Below are 17,905 nucleotides of genomic sequence, written 5' to 3'. Positions count from 1 at the left end.
TCAACTGGGAATAGGTTTACAGGCTCTAGTGCATCTGAGCAAATCGCATGAGTTTGCAAATTAATTTAAACCTTTTTAAATAAAGAAGATTTCCCTCGGTCCTTTCTCTCTTTTTCAAGTGGACAGGGTGAGATCAGCCGGTCATGCATACAGACTAAAGCTTGAATAATTATACAAATTTATTTTCATGGAGCAAGCGTTTAGATCCTTTACATAAATAAAAATGAGTGATGCCAAACAGTAAAGTACTTTATTACAGGTAAATGCCCTGCATGAAAAAGGTATTAAGTAAAACTACATAACTACAACGCTTGAGCGAATGCTAATACTTTACTATTTCCAAAATGTGCCATCTAAATTAGAATTTTTCTCATATGCACACTCTCACCTTGTAGAAAAGGAGGATGAAGTTGATTGCAAAGGCAACTAACAGAGCCAGCAAGCGCATATTATAAAAATTCCTTGCAAAATAATTCTGAAAAAGAAAAAAAACAACAAAAAACGTAAAAACATTCACGTGTTTGTGTCTGTATATGCAAACTGAAGTGCTTGCAAGTGTGCATCTTTACTAGTGTTGGTGTATGTGTCCCTTGGTGCACAATTACCAGCAGGCTTTTGTTATGAGCGCTTATCATTTCCCAGAGGGCTGACTGTTGGCTCTCTGGGTCCTCTGACTTGTTAGAGCATCTCTTGGCTCTCCCTTTTGCCTCTGCTCTCTCCTTGCCAGCTTTCTCCTCAGATTCCTTTCCTCTGAGAGTGAGTCCAAGTACAAACAGAAAGAAGGTCAGAGAGCTTTACTATGATAAGGGAATAATATTTGAGCTGATGAAAACCAACTTTTACTTCCTAATAATTTTTCATTTTTAAGTTATGTTTTGATGATGGTGTGACATGAACACGACAGCACTCACTTTCACAATGTATTTTGCTTTAGTTATAGACTGGCCATTTATTATCACCACTGAGTGACTCACCATCCGCCATTTAGGATGTTATGAGGAAGTTAAATACGTATTCCCTCTTTGAGGATTTAATGAGGAAACAAGAGACTTACTTTTCATCAGGTGTTTTCCCATCTTCTCTTTTTTCCTCTTTGGTGGCGTGGGCCTTGAAGTTGTTGTCAGTGAAATTTATGAGGAAATCAAAAATTGTTTCAGTAAAGTAACAAAGCAGTGCAAAATTAACAAAATTATGCTGAACATGCATGCAACACATTATGCGTCACTGAACAGAAAAAATGATGGACAGTGTCTCATATCCACAGATTCAAATGAATCCATACCATCTCCTGATGCTTGTCAGGAAAATCAGCAGTGGCAATTGTTCTGGAAGTTGTGCTGAACAAGTCAGTCAGACTGGCGGTGAGGTCTTGTGTTATAAGTCTATACTGACTTCCTTCCTTCTTCACTCGGAGGCCAAATATGTCCGACAGTACATCCACCTCCCTGGGGGAGATCACAGGTGCCACCTGCCTGCTCTCCCTCAATTCTCTCTGGGAAGACAAACTGGCAGAGTGTTTCCTGAGCCGAACCACACCACTTGGCACCCCCATGACCTCATCAAGAGTTGGCTCAAGGATCCCACCCAGCAAGTCTGATATCCTCATCCTTTTGGCTCCCTCTATGAGTCCACCACTTACAAAGGCTACATAGAGCACATATATGATGCTGCGAATTATGAGAGAAATACACCGGACCTGAGCCCTAAAAATCAATCTGAGGAGAAAAACAGCTGCCATCAGGATATCCTTCAGAGTCATCCCCATCAGTGTCTTCAGGTTTTTGACAGAAAGCACAGACATCAGCAGCAACAACCAACGATACATGAAAGACATTCCTTCGTTGCCCAGCCTTTCGTCTTCATTCTGACTCTTTTCCTCTCCTCCTTTTTCAGCACACCTCTCTCCAGCGTCAGAGCCAGATATCTGGGCTGCAAGCTGCATCTCAAAGATGGTGTCCTCACAGAAATTGACGAACATCTCCATTTTCTCCTTTTCTCCACCCTCATTGACCACATCAAAAATGAACTGCCTCTTTGACTCTTTGACCTGAGGCTTCTCCCACTGTGTGCGGCTGGATTCACTGATCTCAAAGTAGACGCGTTCAATGCGCTTCCCACTGCCAAGGATCTCAATACGCCCTAGATAGGACTGGAAGTAAGTCATGATACAGTCTGCCAGCTCCAAGAATGTTCTTAGCCTTGAATCGTTGGGCATGTGTTCAGACAAGTTGGTCAGGAGAACAGAAATGCTGAAACCGATGTCTTTGGCTGGCTCATGGAAGCGAGCCACAAAGGCCTCATAATTCACAATTTCACTGTTGCCAGTCTTCGCGCAGGAGAGCAGGAAGTGAGTCTCAACTTGGGAGAAACGCTTGCAACTTTCCATGGCTTTTTGAAGGTCCTTCCTGGAGATGCAGCCCTTGTGATCAGGGTCGTACTCTCTGAAGGTATCTGAGGAGGTGAGGTCTTTGAGTTTGAGGAACATGTCAAAAAACTTGAGGATCATCTCCACATTGCCTGATGATTCCACCAACATATCAACCATCTGCTTTCCAATAGTTCCATTAACAACATTACCTGTATAGGAGAGAGACAAGAAGAGAAATAAAGTTTATTTATTGTGAATAATTAATAAATAACAAATTGTGAAGAAAACAACAGGAGAAGTGAAAAAACTTGCCTTCTAACATGGAAAGCAAAAAAACAACCATGTCCTTTTGTAAATCCATGAGCTCTTTCAGAAGTTCGATTTGCCTTGAATCCTGGATATAGCAAAATATGTTATTTCTTAACTTTCATTTTATATAATCACAAAACACTCCCTGATGCAGTTTACAATGTAACACATTAACGACAGATGTTGTATATTACCATTGTCAGAAGAGTCCTGTTTGGACAGAAAACCTACGGTGCAGTCATTTTATGATTCAGTAGAGTTTTAGAAAAAAATAAGCTAATTAAACATCCATGGATCAGTGTGGTATACCTGAGAGAGCTTCATCTGCATGTGGGCGAAGACATGGAGGAATCCCACGACAGCGTCCCACAGACGACTGTGAGCTAGGCTCTGTTGGTTCCCGGTACATGGGCCCTGGGTGAATACACTGACAACGTGAGCTGCATCTTTGTAAACATCTCAACTAACAGAAAGACAAGTCACCTTTCAGACAAATATACATGTACAGGCAAAGAGTCAGAGGGCTGATGTTGCTGTGCTGAGCCCACAGGATTTCATATCAAATATACTATGAAACTAACGTGGGAAATGACTGACCTGTATGTACTCAGTGAGTGTGTTGAAGACCTGTTTGGCCACTTCAATGGCCTTAGAAAAATTGTGCTGGCCATGAACATCAATCACATCCTTCCCTGAGTAGTACCAGTAGAAGTCACTGATTGACTCCTACATTGAGGCACAGAAAAATATTTATGGTTCATGAGCTTAAATAAACCTTTCTTCTAAAGACTAAATACAACATCATGAATACATTGTGATGATTTCATGATCAGAGGATCTTCATGTTGATGACAAATTAACTTAAGAATTAAGAATCACTTTATTGGCAGCATATATATTTTTACATACACACACACTGAATTTTTCTTCTGCATTTGACTCAGCCTTAGTTGAACACACATACAACACCCAGCAAATTACATGCAGTGTAACTTGTATGCATACAAGTAGCCAAAGGTTTGCAGTGACTCTCAAACCATTATAGTCCTACAATAACAACTTAGATCAGCACAAATTAAAATCTGAGACAGTGGGCTTACCTGCACTCTCAGTAAATAGTCCACAGTGGATATTATGATGTTGACAGTGGTGTTGTTGCCTGTTTGTGTTCTCAAGTAATTCTGGAAATCTAACACATGAAGAAAGATAGTGTCAAGTTGAACAGAACATGAAAAGAGCTCTGAAATTAATTACATTTGTAGACAGTGTAATTAGACAATGGATATTAAATACAGCAAAATTGTGTTCTGCAGCAATTATGAATAAGTACTGATTATTTTAAGGTGATAATGAGTTGAAAAAGTCAGTTATCTTTTCCTTCCTTTTTTCTTTACTTTCTGCAGACATATAATCTATGTGGGCAAATAACCTGAGTTGTGTCCTTCACATAGCAGCTGTAGGAAACGAAACAGGTCACAGGTTATGTCTTTGTCAGGCATCACCTTCTCTCCTGAGAAAGGGCGAGAAATACAAGGATAAACGGCAAAGAATGAAATACTATTGTAGAGAAGGGGCAACAGAATAGATCAGGGAATGTACAAAGAATTCAGAAAGGTAAGAGAACAGAAAAATCAGGCCACAATGGAGTGAAGGGAGTCAGCTGTTGAGAAAGGCAGAGGAATAATAAGAGATCTGGAGTGTGAATTTAGAGTATGTTCAAGGCCAGGGATCTCACAGCAGGTTGCATGCTATGACATTCACAGAAAATGATTTTCCTTTTTTTTATTTCCATACAAATACAATACCTGAGCTCTCGTCCACGGCCATGCCTAATCCTTCTGCTTTGTTCTGCCTCTCAAATGCATTCAGATCCAGAACACTGGAAAGTAGAAACACACACACACACACACACACACACACAAACAAACACTCAAAGGATAAAAGAGGATTCTGCACTTTTACCATTTTTATCAATCCATACATGAAGGCTTTGTGACATTTGACAGGTTTTGTCACCATTTTTTCTGTAGTTACTCACCTACAGGACAGCATGAGTCCAGCCATGCTCTGAAAGAAGCCGACATCTCGTTTCTCTCTCAGATAATCCAGCATTTTCTACCAAACAAAAGCATCAAAGATGAGATCCGATAAATGAAGCAGGATCTCTTCTGAAGCAGATATGATTAGCTTAACATGATTTTTCTTTTTTTGTTACTGTAAGCTTTGCCACATCATCTCTGTGTGATGGCACCCTGTTCATAAGAAGACAGAGTTTGATAATGAAAGTGATATGTTGTGAATAGTCCAGGTCCTGTACAAAAGTGATGTGCTGCGCAGTGAGCTACCACATCAGGACATTTCTATTCATTAAATCCATCATCACATTTGTTATCCAGCTGCTACAACAGCAGCCCACATCTTCCACAACCTACAACCTTCTACCACACACCATATTTTAAAGCTATACTTTTAATACACGTCATTACGAATGCATCAAGCAATCTAATCGAGCTGCTGCAGAAATCTTATTGCTTAGCATCACCTGATCTAATCATACGTCTTCTTCATCTTATTTGGAGTTAATTAAAATAATAATTTGTTTCATTATATTGAAACCTCTAGTCTTGGTCTGAAAGGGGAAAATGGCCAATGTCAGAGATTTGTGAATATAATCTACTTCCCAAGAAATCCCAATCCCAAGAAAAGCAAGTTTTATAATAAGAGATGGAGACACCATTGCAGTTTTGTACCTGTTGAACAGTGGCATTCCCTCCGCTGAGAAGTGCAATACCCAGCTTCAATGTAGGTGCAATCCTGGAGCCCATGGCCCCTGATGGGATGTGAAATTTATCACAATAAGAAGATGTAAAGTTCTCACTCATATGAATAATATTGCAGCTACAGGTCAGAATGCACATTTCAAGGAAGAGACTCAAATACTGAGTCCAGTACTCAGCTTATCTCAACCAAAAAAAAGCGACAAACCTTATTGTAAGTCATGGACTTCAGTATTTAACCTTTTCCTACCTTTGCTGGCACTGATGGTTTGAAGAACCATCTCAGAAGCTCCACGATGATGCAGCCTGGCCTGCTGGTACAGCAGTTTCTGTTTCTCCATTTCCTTCTCCTGAGCCACAAAAAAAGGAGAAAAATGTAATTATACTGTAACATTTTAAAATAATTTGGACATTTTTGCTAATTGAATATAACTTAAATGTCAATGAAATATCATTCATCTAATCATTTTTTTATTTAAATTTTCTATTCGCTCACTTCAAAGCTTTCCACCTCATCATCGTCCTCTCTGTGGCAGCTCTGTGGGAGCAAATGTACAGTGCAGAGTGAGGATAAAGCAGGTATAAAAACAAATTAATGTAGACGAGATACAAAACACACAAACTTGATGTCCTTTGCTTTTTGTTATATATTGCATGTGACATGCAGAAAGAGATGAAAGGAGAAAAATGAAAGCAATTTGAAAAGAAATCCCATAAAAACTGTACAGTTCATTTCTTTAGCGTATATTGTGGACAGTCCAAAGTAAACACCTTTTCTAGCAGCGTCTGCAAAATTGAGGTTCGTTGTTAAGCATTTTGTTTCATCTCCTGTACTGAGCGTGAGTCTGGGCTCCAGAGCCATGAATCATTAAATACAGAATTGCAACACAAGGACCAGTACATCTGTGCAATGCTAAACATAAAGCACCTCATACAGTCAACCCTTTTGAAACAACACGATTTGGTATGTTATCATTTAACAAATATTTAGATGATACAAATCTACATCACATCACCATCTTCTGTTACCTTGGCCATAATAGCAACGTAGGACTGATAGAGACTGTCATTTCCAAGCTTACTGTAAACAGGGAAGACAGATGAGACAATATTAGTGTATGTCAATGCGTGAACAGAAGTAGAGTTCTGAAAACAGCTGGTCAATGAAAGGGGACTGACATGCAGCTTATCCTCAATGGACCCACTGCCAGTGCTGAAACATGATCCCCTTGTTTGCATAGTTGATGCAGCACTACCTCAAACTCAGGTAGGCAGCGTGTGAATCTAGAGTGTTTATACCCAGTTGTATTGGACATTTTTATTGACCACACTGGTACACCTTTAATCTGGCTGATTTGATCACATCTCTGCAGTGACTGCACAAGTAACAGCGCTTGCCCACCCCTAATGTTTTTACAGCGATGTGGAGAGAAACAGCTAATTTAATGTTATGCTCTCAGACGGCATGTGAGTCACTGCAGGAATGTCACAGGAATATGACATGATATTCAGTGAGATTGGTGGACCAAATTATTGCGTGAATAAAGAGAACAACAGGAATATTACAAGAATACTCCCTTTTGTTTTTACAAATTTGTTCGACAGATTTAAGCATCAAGTTGAAAAAAGTCTCCCATCAGTGAAGACTTCCCACTCACTGGTGTCAGTGCAAAATCTAAAAATGAGACAATGCCTCCAAAATGCTACAATAAAAAATGACATGTTGAAAAAGCATCTAAGAGAAAACATATGTGCTACTTGTACCACTAAGCATTTCTGACGGATGAACCTACAAAGAATCGAAACACGTGTCAGATTTCAGGCTGTCAGAAAACAATGGACACAGTCTGCCATGTGGAAAAAAAAAAATCACGCTTGTGACCAATTTAATATTGACTTTCATGGTGACATATTTGAAGAACAATAAAAGCAGACCAGGGCTTTTACTGCATGTGATTTTTTTTTTAATAATGTGCACGCAAGCGCACGCACACACACACACACCTTTCCATCAGGGCACTTCGACTGAAGAGTGTAATGAGTTGTAGAAGGGGATCGATTGGTTTGGCACCGTCTTCCAGATCCTTTTCTTCCTCTCTATTGCCTCCAAACAGCTCCATCACTCCTCCTTTCTGCAGTCCAGAGAGAGAGAGAGAAATTAAAGCCACTAATGCGCGCTCTTAAATAGTGTCACACAGTGGACATCCACAGCCTCTGGTGGCTGTCTAACCGGCTGGCTTATAGAAAAATGCTAATTTGTCTTTTTTAGTATTTTTTTTTTTAAATTTAAAATATAGGCCCATTTGAACTTTTTAGAGATTCATTTCACACTAGTGATGCCAATATGACTCCACTCACAGCTAAATCCTCCACGAGCTGTTCCTCAAAGATGTGATCCTCAGCTGATATCCAGGATTTATTGTAGCCCTGTAGGAACAGATTGACAGCTCTGTGCCTGGGGAGGAAGAGGAAACAGTTACGAGACAAGAGACTGGCATTTCTCTAACTTGCTATAGGCAAATGCAAATAAGATACTGGAAAACAGGCAGCGTAGAAGGAAACTATTAAACTAAAAAAGAGGTCTGATTAGACCCATTATTACCCTTTAATCAAGGCCTCTTATGCCAGTCCAAGATGATGATTGTTATGTCATCCACCAGAGAGCAAAGAGTGCTACATCACAGCTATAATTCACAAGACACAAACAACAAAATACTACACCTATACCACCTACACATCACATGCTGCCACAGAATTTTCATATGCTAATGTATAATTAGGTTTTACATTACCTCTCTATCACAGTAGTGTCTCACTCACAATGGCGCACTGTCATTTGCAAACCTGAATGGGCTCACGGGCCAATTGGGCTGAATAAGATCTACCATATTTTGATCTGAACAGTAAAAAAGTTTATTTCTGGGGGTAAGAAAAAAGTTCATCAAAATGTAAACAAATTATGGTTTTCCGTAACTGACTGCTTGTAAGGATATAAAAACGCCCTAAATGAATGGGTTAATAAATTATTTAAAAACATATCACTTAAAAGATTAATTTGTCAGTTACCCTTAATATAATTTTTTTCCAACTTCTTCTTCTTCTTCTATACTCCTTCATTCAGTGCAAAGTGTCCACTAATGCTACATTTAATAAGCTTTTCACCTGAGCAGTAACAGCAGCAGGTGCAACGGATCCATATACACATGTGTTTGTACCTCGGTAAGTTGTAGAGGGGAGCCATCCTCAGGCAGGCCACAACTGCTCGTTTCCTCTGTTTGGATAAAACCTTGTGCCGCACAGGTTTTTTACTTCTTTGCGGGTGTTCCACCTGAACCCAAAATCAAAGACAGATAATGTAACAATGTAGTGCATGTATGATCCTCCCATGGGAGTCAAAATGCAAGAATATGAACAATGTTGTAGAGGGTCGTCATAGGTTGGCATCATTGCTTTGTCTTGCATTTATCATACATTAGCACTGCAGACATTACTTAATTAAATGTAATATATTCAGAATTAATTACTGTTTGGAATAAGAACCCAACATTTTTTCTTGTCTTGAGTCTTTTCAATTAACGTATTATTGACAATATTTTTATATTCCTTTCAAAGCTCACCTGGTCCAGGTAATACAAGACACGAGCTATTTCCAAAATCCTGTCTGCAGTCCTTTGGGCTTCAGTGAAGGCCCCAAGCTGGCTTGGATGTTCAGCATAAAGTGTCTCCTGCCTCAAACAGTTTGACTCCTGTGAAGAGAAAAAAAGACTGGTGCATTTGTCTCTTTTGTTTTATTATTTCAACCATCCAATTAAAAATATTATAGCTAGAGAGGTTGTAAATCCAGGGAAACAAGTGGTGTTAGCAGTTCAAAACACGCACCTGTAACAGGGCAAAATACATGAAAGAATGAGTGAAGGACCTTGGCTTGAAATGGGTAAGCTAATAAACACCATTAAGGAATCAAGCTGTCCTGACTCTTGCTTTCTATATTGCCTTCAATTTCCTCGTTTGACTAACAAATTATGGATCAGCGGCTGTGAACAAAAAAATCTGTTCAAAAGTTTGTATATGCTAATGACAAAGCAAAATTCATGTTTTTCCCCATCACTGACTTATGAATAAACATAGTTATCACTGACTCATAAACAAACAAATATTGGATGCATATGCTGGGTCTCTGGTGAACAATGAGTCACTGGTTTGAGATTATTAAAAAGCAGCTTGGATTTTACAGGCTACGAGTGTTTCTTCAGTTTAATTTACCACACACTTCTTTTGGCATGTCAACAAATATGCAGAATGTCTTCAGAATGTAGAAAATTTATGAGCTTTGTTGATACTCTTTTGTCTTGTCATCTGCACTTCATTTGTGCTCCAACAAAGGACAGACATATGTGGGCATTCCACGATGTCAGTCAGCATATCCATCTTTAAAAATTTTCTTTATTCACTATTTTTTTTGTGAAGATTTTCATGCAGCCCAAAAGAAAAGGAACTCCTAAAGTGAGTTGTAATAAAGCTGATTTGTTTTTTTAAATGAATTAATTAAAAGTCCTTGAACACAAGAATTATGATTCAGTGAAAACTTTTACCTGTTTCTGAAGATGTGTAAGGCAACTGAGAATGTGCTCTCGAATCTCATCTTCAGTGTTTTTCTATAAAAAGAAAACAATGTCCAATATTAAATAAACTGCATTTTAATGTATATTTTAAAACACTCACCTTCACTATGATCACACCACACTGCAGATTATCAACGGAATACACTCATTACACACTCTGATTTATATCTTAAAAAGCTTTTGTCACTGTGGGGATTACATTAATGACGGTATTGTCCACATATCCAACCTGACCTGAGTGAAGCCGTTCTTCGCCAACATGATAGAGCTCTGGTCGCTTGGAAAACAAACCCTGAGTCCCACAGGGAGCAGTCTCTTCATGGCAGCGACAATGAGAGAGGTGTGTGCAGAATAACGATCACCCTTCCTCTTCAGTCTCCTCTTCTCACGATCGAACTATAGTATTGAAAAGCCATGGACGTAAAACAAATTCTTTGAGACTTGCTGACAATTGGCATCTATGATGTGTAGTTCTTGCACACCAGTTCAAGAATAACGCTAATAAGGTCAATTTAGAAATATGCCCGACCTTGGACATTCTGTCGTCGTTGACCAAGAAAGCCAAGTTGTTGATTTCATTTTGGACCACATAGTTCTGTTCCTCCCATTTGAAATTCTATTGTAGAAAGCAGAGATGACAAAACATTTCATGTCTTTTGAGTAAAATAATCTTAACTTGAAAAGTATCGACATGAGAGGAATAAGGAAAAAACACTATCATCCTCACATGAGATTTGGCCCAGAATATAAAGACTTCTGCTACCATCGTGAACAGCTGTTGAGCATCAGGGTTCGGCTCTTTCAGCCAGCTGGCTCTGAGACAAAACAGATCAAAACACATAAAATTAACACAGAAGAATTTAAATCCAAACCTAAATCTGAAATTTTACTAAATTTTACTATTTTACTACTATATTACTACTATATCTTAAAAAAAATGTTTTTTTGTATTTACTAGTTACTAGTTTACAATTCACCAAAAAGTCGTTCAACTCAGTGCTTTTTGTGAACGTTTTCCCATTTCAAGAAATGTTCATTGGAAATTTGGCATCATTTGGGTCCTCATTTAGTGAAGTTAAGAAGTCAGGTGATAGTTACTGGCTGGGTAATGTCAGTTAACAGTAAAATAGCTTTCCCTTCTCACTGAATCCACAAATATTTGAAGATATTTTGGTCTCAGCAAATAAGCTTGGTTCTCCAAATCTAAGCTCCTTGGTAGCATGCCTTACCGATAAGAATCCACAAATGGGATGAGAAGGGGATAGAAGGCATAGAGGTCTCGCACCAGCACCGTGAACTTCTCCTGTATCTGTAACTCTGCTTCAGAAGCATCACACCCTTGTGTTTTCATCTGCTCCTCCTCCAGCAGCACACATTCTGCTCTCTTTCTCAGCTTCTCCATCAATGGCAGGAAGTGGCTCTTTAACAGCTCAGAGCGGGCTTTGCATATTATTGGCTGAGAAAAAACTAAAAGACATGACAATTGTTAACAGTGGGGAAAAGGCGAGAATCAAAGGCATACCTTATGTGGGACACAGAAATCCACACCAGTACTGATGATATAATATATAAAAACATGACCGTAATACCTGCCATCTGTTTCATCCAGTCAACCTGGCTAGCACCCACATGGTTTTGGATGATACGGAGGATGTGGCCAAGTAGGTCACTGGCATGCTGAGGAACGACAGAAGTGCAGGTGGGGCTGTCTAGGTGGCCCTCGGGGCCCCAGTACCACCAATGGGACACGTAGCTGCACAGCATGGGTAAGGTGACCTCTGTGACATGGATGTAGTGGACCTGACAAGCTCCAGCACCTGCCAATTCCTCCACTTCTCTCAGAGCCTGTTTGAATGAAGGCAGGAGGGGACACATGTCTTCGACCTGATCAGGCAGCCCCAGGTCTAAAATAACATATACGGAAAATGAGGAAAGCAGAGTAAAGTCAGAGGTGACAGCTTTTCTGACAAATAACAGTGTGTTTGTTCATTACCTTCTCTCTCAGTAGCATCCATGGTGTTGTAGATCGAGCAAGGGTTGTTTTGGTTTAGTGCTGGCTCCAGGAAGCACACAGGAAAAGTTCCAGCCAGGGCTGCCAGACAAGCACCTGCTGCTGGCCTCTGCCTGTGTGGAAATGCAGCGTTAGGACAGAGACATGGGACTGACTAATGTCCAAATGTTGCCTCACTCTTTGGGGTACGATTACTAATAAAAGATCCCCTGCTTTAACATCCCAGGTTCAAAAATATTTTGGTTTTTGCGTTGGCTTTTATACATTAATTATTAGTTCAAATATGTATTTGTAAGCCCCAACAATAATGTGGACAATTAATGTACTTCATCATATCTATGATGATGAGACAATGATCAAGTATTTTATGTAACGTATGCACAAAACATATTAAAGTAAAATTTACATAAGAAGTAGCATTTTTGAGCAAACTGTTATGCAAAAAAACCCAAAACAAATAAACAAAAAAAAAAAAATCAGATATTGCACAGAGGAAAGAAATGATTTAAAGAAGACATTATCGTCACTGGCACAAACTCTGAAATCACATAGCAATGTAGGCAGTACCCCTCCATGCAGATGCTGCCACTAGTGCCAAGAGAGTAGAGGCTGTTGAGGATCCTGTAACAGGACACCTGGACACTCCCCACTGGAAAGACAAGGTGACGCTTAAAGTTTGAATAATGGGAAGGTTTCTTTTAAAAACAGTCAAGGACATGGTACAAAAGCTGATAGTGTACAAGCACAGAGAGATAGGCTAGCTGTATGGCTGCTGATTGAGGTAATGAATGATTTTTGGGAAGTCAGGATATCAGTGAGGGAAACAATATGCTCCTGCTGCTCTGTGGCCATGACTGAGACACTTAATGAGAGCTGGTCTCAAAGATGCACAAGGTGAAGTGGAGAGCAGGCTGTCCCTGAGTGATTTCAGGGGTGTGGAAACCAGCTGTTCATCCAGCTCCACAGCATACGGAGGCAGATGAATGAAACTACCGAAAACACGTGGTGGTTCCATTACTTTCACTATTGCAAGATGATATGTTAAGGAGCTACATTTTTAACTACGCATTTTCAGGTAAACATCAAGGTAGCCCTTACCCAGGAGGTCTACTCCATAGTTTTGGATGCCGAGATGTCGGAAAAGAGAAGTAAGTGTGGGGAGAAGAATGGAGGTTGTGTAGCTGAGAACTCTGGCCGCTCCTCTAGCCTGCTGATTCCTACTCTGAGGCAAACACACCAAGGTCACAGAAAGGTTCTCCACAGTCTGCTCCAGATCAGCTGCAGCTGCCTCAAAGAACGAATGAAGAGGTGCCTGGATGGACTCTGGGGCTGACTTCATCAAGGTGCTATGGCCAAATGGTAATGTAAAAAAAATAATGATTGACTTGTTTCTTTTCTTTTTTTAAAAGTAAAAAGAAAATGATACAGGAAAAGTGTAACGAAATAAAATGTGGCAAGGTGTAAGTAGACTAAATAAGTTGCTAATCTTTCTACCAAACAAGTGACATCAATCAGAGCAGAGATTCAACTTCTACTGTCATTCATCTGAGGCATTGTCCTCAGGGAGTAAACGTGATATCAAGCACAATTCGACTGCATCAGTGTATCACTGGCTCAATTACGCCAGTCATCTCATCCTCAGACATGGTGGTGTGACATTGATGTGACCACAGGCAGAGCGTGGAGATCGATTTAGGCAGAATGTGCCAGTAGTGCCATCTAGCTACCTAGCATCCAGAGCCTGAGCCAAAACACGGAGGCTGCTTGCAACTGAGGAGGCTTCGTTTCCTGCCAGGACACAAACACATATACACACATTAAATCTCAAATGTCAGCCCACATGAGCAGATAAAAATATGCAACTTTAGAACATGCTTAAACACACAAGGAAAGTTAAGATAATTACATCTTAGAGAAAGCACAGACAGAAATGAACAATGAAAATTATACAGACACAATAATGGCTAGCTAAATCCTGTGGCAAGCCAAAGAAGCAACAAACAAGAGAACAAGGGGAGAAAATTATGTCTGAATAAGGTTTATTTCCACGCCATCCTTACCAAAGAGTGAGATCCTGTGTCTTGCTAGAGCTGCAAGCTTACAAAAGAGGCTGAATGAGAGGAGAAAAGACAAGTGAAGTAATGAGGAGAGGGGAGTGAAAAAAGTAATTATGGGGCACAAAATCAGAAGAATGGCAGCACTGAACAATGGAAAAAAAAATACTTGCATAAAAGAATTGTGCAAAAAGTGTGAGGAATTGTGCCATAACAATACAATGTGGAAAATGTAAGAACATTTTTCAGTACTGCCGGTGTTACCAACATATCATGTTTTAATGGAGGTGGCACATACCTGGCAATCATCTCTTTCTCTTTTTTTGAGCCATGGCTTCTATTACCTCTTGAGGGGCGAGAAGTGGACAGGAAATACAGACAGTGGCTCTTCACATATTGTTCTAAGAGAGGAAGGATAACCTGTTGAATGGAACAATAACCAATGGTCACTTCAAAAATCAAAATATGTTATCAACATTCCCCTTAAAAATAAATTTTCACCCTGTCAGACAACATCACATACATGCCAACTTCCAGAGCTCCACTGAAGCTACATCACACTCGCTGAGAGAATAATCAATTCAAAGAGACATTTTATTTATGTCTGCATCATTACATATCCCATAATTCAGCTAGTTCGAATGTCTTGTGATCATGACTGGAAATACATTCTCTGGGTCTGAGCTGTGCGTGCCTGCTCGACATGAGTTTGTAATGATTGACCGTAAAACGATCTGAGGGGGAAAGAGGTTAAACATATTGCACTCAATTAGTTATTCTTATGAAGCACTGGCAATCCATAGACAGACGGACGCATAGCCATACAGACAGACAAAGACATGCATGGTTGTGTGAGTAGGAAGTGTGGGCTGTAGAGATCAGAGGCATGACTGTTCACGGTCTTGCCTGACTGGTTCTGACTCAGTCCCATCAATGAGAAATAAACCATTTTCATTCGCTGCCTCCTTAGAGGCAGAACTGTGTGGGAAGCTTTAATCAATGTTCTGATGGCAATCGACACACCCACATGGATTTCCAAAATGGTTAACTAAATTACATAGCCACAAAGGGTTTTACTTTGAGGGGTTGCCCATGGAGACCGTCTAACAAAACTAATTAGATGACGTAAACGAATTGGGGAAAAAAAAAAAAAGGAAAGAAAAGAAAACGGCAATGGGGAAAATAACATTGGAAGGCGGCTAAATCAATGTATGACATTTCACATTACAGAGTAGATTCTGACTGTGTTTAGAAATGCATTGATCTGAGGCAAACCTGGGAAAAAAAATGTATTGGTTGCTGATGTGAAGCTCTCTCTCCTTTAGAGATCTGCCCTCTGGCTTGCATCACCTCTGGAAAGAAAGACGCAATCAAATACTGAGTCCTATGCAATCAAAAACTAAAACAACTAAGACTGCATAGGAGTGTAAGAAAGACAAACCCAAACTTGGTCTGAACTATTTGTGATGGTTAAAATCCAAACTATATATACTTGCTGAATCGTTTCTCATAAAAAGAGGATTTCAAGCCCAATGATGTTTTAAAACTTTACAGTATGAACTCATATCACTATTAAATTTCTGTGATTTATTTTATATGAACCATTACTTTTTGGTCTTTACATTCTTGAATACTGTAACATTACCCAGCTCCAACATGTGCTCTTGGGCATCCCCAGTGTGAGCCAGCATCCGCTGAAGGAGAGTGTAGCCAAAGCAGCAGGCTACAGCTGGAAAGTCCATCTCCACTGTCTTCCGATCCCTGTAAAGGGGATGAAAACAAACATGACAAATAAAACACCAGTGTCTGAAAAAAAGAAAAAAAAAAACAAGCTCAAAGTGTGGACAACATACTTTATCTGTGTATTCTGTCTTCAGATTTTATTATTACAAAAAAAGCAGGAAGTGAGAAGATAAAGAGGCAGCGCAATTATGTGCTGCATACTCCAGCAAAACCACGTGAGAATGGAACGACTCACTTGCTATGAACCTCATATGTGCTGTGTCGCATCTCCTTTTTGCAATCATAAGCTCTTTCTGCACTCACCTCCACACAGTGTAGCCATTGAGCTGAAGGAACTTCAGGACATCCTGAGCCCTTTCTCTGAATTTGGTCTTCTCTTTGGCAGTCAGGGTATCGTAGGGTACAAGCAATGGATGGTCACCCCTTCCTGAGAACAGAAATGGGTCAAATATATTGCAAGAGGAGAGGAAGTGAGAAGAAAGGGCTTGAGGAAAAACAAGAGAATAGATGACACCATGGTATAATACCTTTACTCTCAAGTTCGAATTTCTTTCTTTTAGCCCAGGTATTGTGGTAGTTTTCAGCCAACTGCTCAGCCATTGCCTAAACAAAAGAAAAAAAATACAAAAGGAAAGAAAAAAAGAAAATTTACTTTAATCTACTGAGTAAAGCACACTTGTTTTTGCTAGTTCTGTGACTTCAGGTATGTAGATATAGGGTAGGTTTAAATAATGGCCTCATACACAAAACACCCCCTCTGCAGATTGTGTGACAGGTTTAAAGTAGAAGCAGAATTTTGCCTGCTTTAATGGTGTATAAAGCAGAAAGAAACTGAATTACTTACACATTGATCCCATGATAAGATGATGCTGCTCATGTCCATAGGTTTGGGACTGAACATTGATGCTCCTTCAAAGGACAGCTGCAATAGATGACAAATGGCTGATTACTCATTTTAAAAAAAACATGTAAAACGCAGCAGTGGTGAAGTTGTGAAATAGACATATACTGCGCCAAGAGGCAAAGTAAATGTAGTGTATGTATGTATGTATGTAAGTATACAAACCTGTCCAGACTGAGAGACTCTGCGTGCACAGGTATGCATGCCAAATGCGTCTCCTTCTTTGGTCCTCTCTATGGTCCATCCAAATGCCAGCATACTCTTTATTGTCTCTTTGATGGCCCAGCGGTATACCTCCTTCTCCTAGAAAACTCAGAAACAAAGATAAACCCTCATGCAAAACTTGGCAGGTCATGCAAGGACAGCAGAAGAGCAAAATATGCTTCAACTACTCTGACACTGCAAAAACTTGAAAAGCAGCGTGCTGTCCACTCAATATACTAGAGACCATGAAAGGCATTTTAATCTTTTATATTACATACACCACATTTGCTATGCAGGTTCCTCTGGGATCTGTCACTTCACTGTTTTCTGTACTGAGGCACTTTCACAGACACACACCATAAAAACTGACTTATCTACCTTCTCAGCCAAAGCCCTGTATGGCTTAAGGAGAGGGTGAACCTTTGTGTTCTCACACAGCTGCTCCCCATGAACCCAGCCATTAGCGAACTATTAGAGAGAACACAAAGATATGCAGACAACATCTTAGCTCAACCATAGCACAGACAGATATTTTCACACTGTAGGAATGTATTTATAAGTGGTTCAGTCCTGACAAGGATATCATACATCAAGTCTTCTTTGTCAACTTGAACAGGCCATTGAGATCTGAGGAATAATTATTGTGATATTACCTTGTCCAGTGACCACTTCTCATGAGTATGCTCTGCATACTTGTTCACTACAAACTCCAATCTCTCTGGCATCGACACGCTAGTGCAGGGAAAAGTGCACATTATTTAGAAAAAAGATTTATAAAGAGCATGAAAATAAATGTTCATATCAATCGCATTGTTCCAAATTCAGTTCTGTCAACCAAATCACAACAAAAAGTCATTTTGAGGATATCCAGAATCAATGATATTTTTGTTCAGAATCAATAAATATCAGTATCTTA

The 17,905-nt window shown here is 39.7% G+C and overlaps 1 protein-coding gene across 7 annotated transcripts in view; it reads right to left on the bottom strand.

The window, feature by feature from the left end:
• Nucleotides 1–17,905, bottom strand: part of ryr2b (ryanodine receptor 2b (cardiac)) — a 63,574-nt gene that overhangs the window by 18,445 nt on the left and 27,224 nt on the right. For 6 of the 7 annotated variants that reach the window (XR_006844477.1, XM_046401295.1, XM_046401291.1 and 3 more), the window contains exons 54-92: nt 17,643–17,721; nt 17,368–17,457; nt 16,951–17,088; nt 16,729–16,806; nt 16,412–16,487; nt 16,188–16,311; nt 15,787–15,902; nt 15,417–15,493; nt 14,440–14,561; nt 14,148–14,197; nt 13,815–13,875; nt 13,186–13,433; nt 12,655–12,736; nt 12,070–12,200; nt 11,666–11,980; nt 11,306–11,543; nt 10,804–10,891; nt 10,606–10,692; nt 10,311–10,472; nt 10,047–10,109; nt 9,072–9,200; nt 8,670–8,782; nt 7,813–7,909; nt 7,458–7,586; nt 6,484–6,537; nt 5,951–5,992; nt 5,705–5,804; nt 5,428–5,507; nt 4,716–4,792; nt 4,483–4,556; nt 4,107–4,187; nt 3,778–3,866; nt 3,275–3,403; nt 2,987–3,091; nt 2,681–2,762; nt 1,283–2,577; nt 1,055–1,107; nt 606–750; nt 389–475 (exon numbers count right to left, since the gene is read on the bottom strand). Coding sequence is in view for 6 of the 7 variants with exons in the window: in XM_046401295.1 (XP_046257251.1) it covers nt 389–475; nt 606–750; nt 1,055–1,107; nt 1,283–2,577; nt 2,681–2,762; nt 2,987–3,091; nt 3,275–3,403; nt 3,778–3,866; nt 4,107–4,187; nt 4,483–4,556; nt 4,716–4,792; nt 5,428–5,507; nt 5,705–5,804; nt 5,951–5,992; nt 6,484–6,537; nt 7,458–7,586; nt 7,813–7,909; nt 8,670–8,782; nt 9,072–9,200; nt 10,047–10,109; nt 10,311–10,472; nt 10,606–10,692; nt 10,804–10,891; nt 11,306–11,543; nt 11,666–11,980; nt 12,070–12,200; nt 12,655–12,736; nt 13,186–13,433; nt 13,815–13,875; nt 14,148–14,197; nt 14,440–14,561; nt 15,417–15,493; nt 15,787–15,902; nt 16,188–16,311; nt 16,412–16,487; nt 16,729–16,806; nt 16,951–17,088; nt 17,368–17,457; nt 17,643–17,721 (5,386 nt within the window). In the remaining variant the exon portion in view is untranslated. The remainder of the gene's footprint in view (nt 1–388; nt 476–605; nt 751–1,054; nt 1,108–1,282; nt 2,578–2,680; nt 2,763–2,986; nt 3,092–3,274; nt 3,404–3,777; nt 3,867–4,106; nt 4,188–4,482; nt 4,557–4,715; nt 4,793–5,427; nt 5,508–5,704; nt 5,805–5,950; nt 5,993–6,483; nt 6,538–7,457; nt 7,587–7,812; nt 7,910–8,669; nt 8,783–9,071; nt 9,201–10,046; nt 10,110–10,310; nt 10,473–10,605; nt 10,693–10,803; nt 10,892–11,305; nt 11,544–11,665; nt 11,981–12,069; nt 12,201–12,654; nt 12,737–13,185; nt 13,434–13,814; nt 13,876–14,147; nt 14,198–14,439; nt 14,562–15,416; nt 15,494–15,786; nt 15,903–16,187; nt 16,312–16,411; nt 16,488–16,728; nt 16,807–16,950; nt 17,089–17,367; nt 17,458–17,642; nt 17,722–17,905) is intronic. The other variant, XM_046401292.1, reaches the window with a different exon arrangement.

This window comes from Scatophagus argus, chromosome 10 (assembly GCF_020382885.2).
Source record: "Scatophagus argus isolate fScaArg1 chromosome 10, fScaArg1.pri, whole genome shotgun sequence".
NCBI lineage: Eukaryota > Metazoa > Chordata > Actinopteri > Scatophagidae > Scatophagus > Scatophagus argus.
Note: the sequence above shows the minus strand (reverse complement) of the source record. Positions and strands in the feature narration are given on the sequence as shown.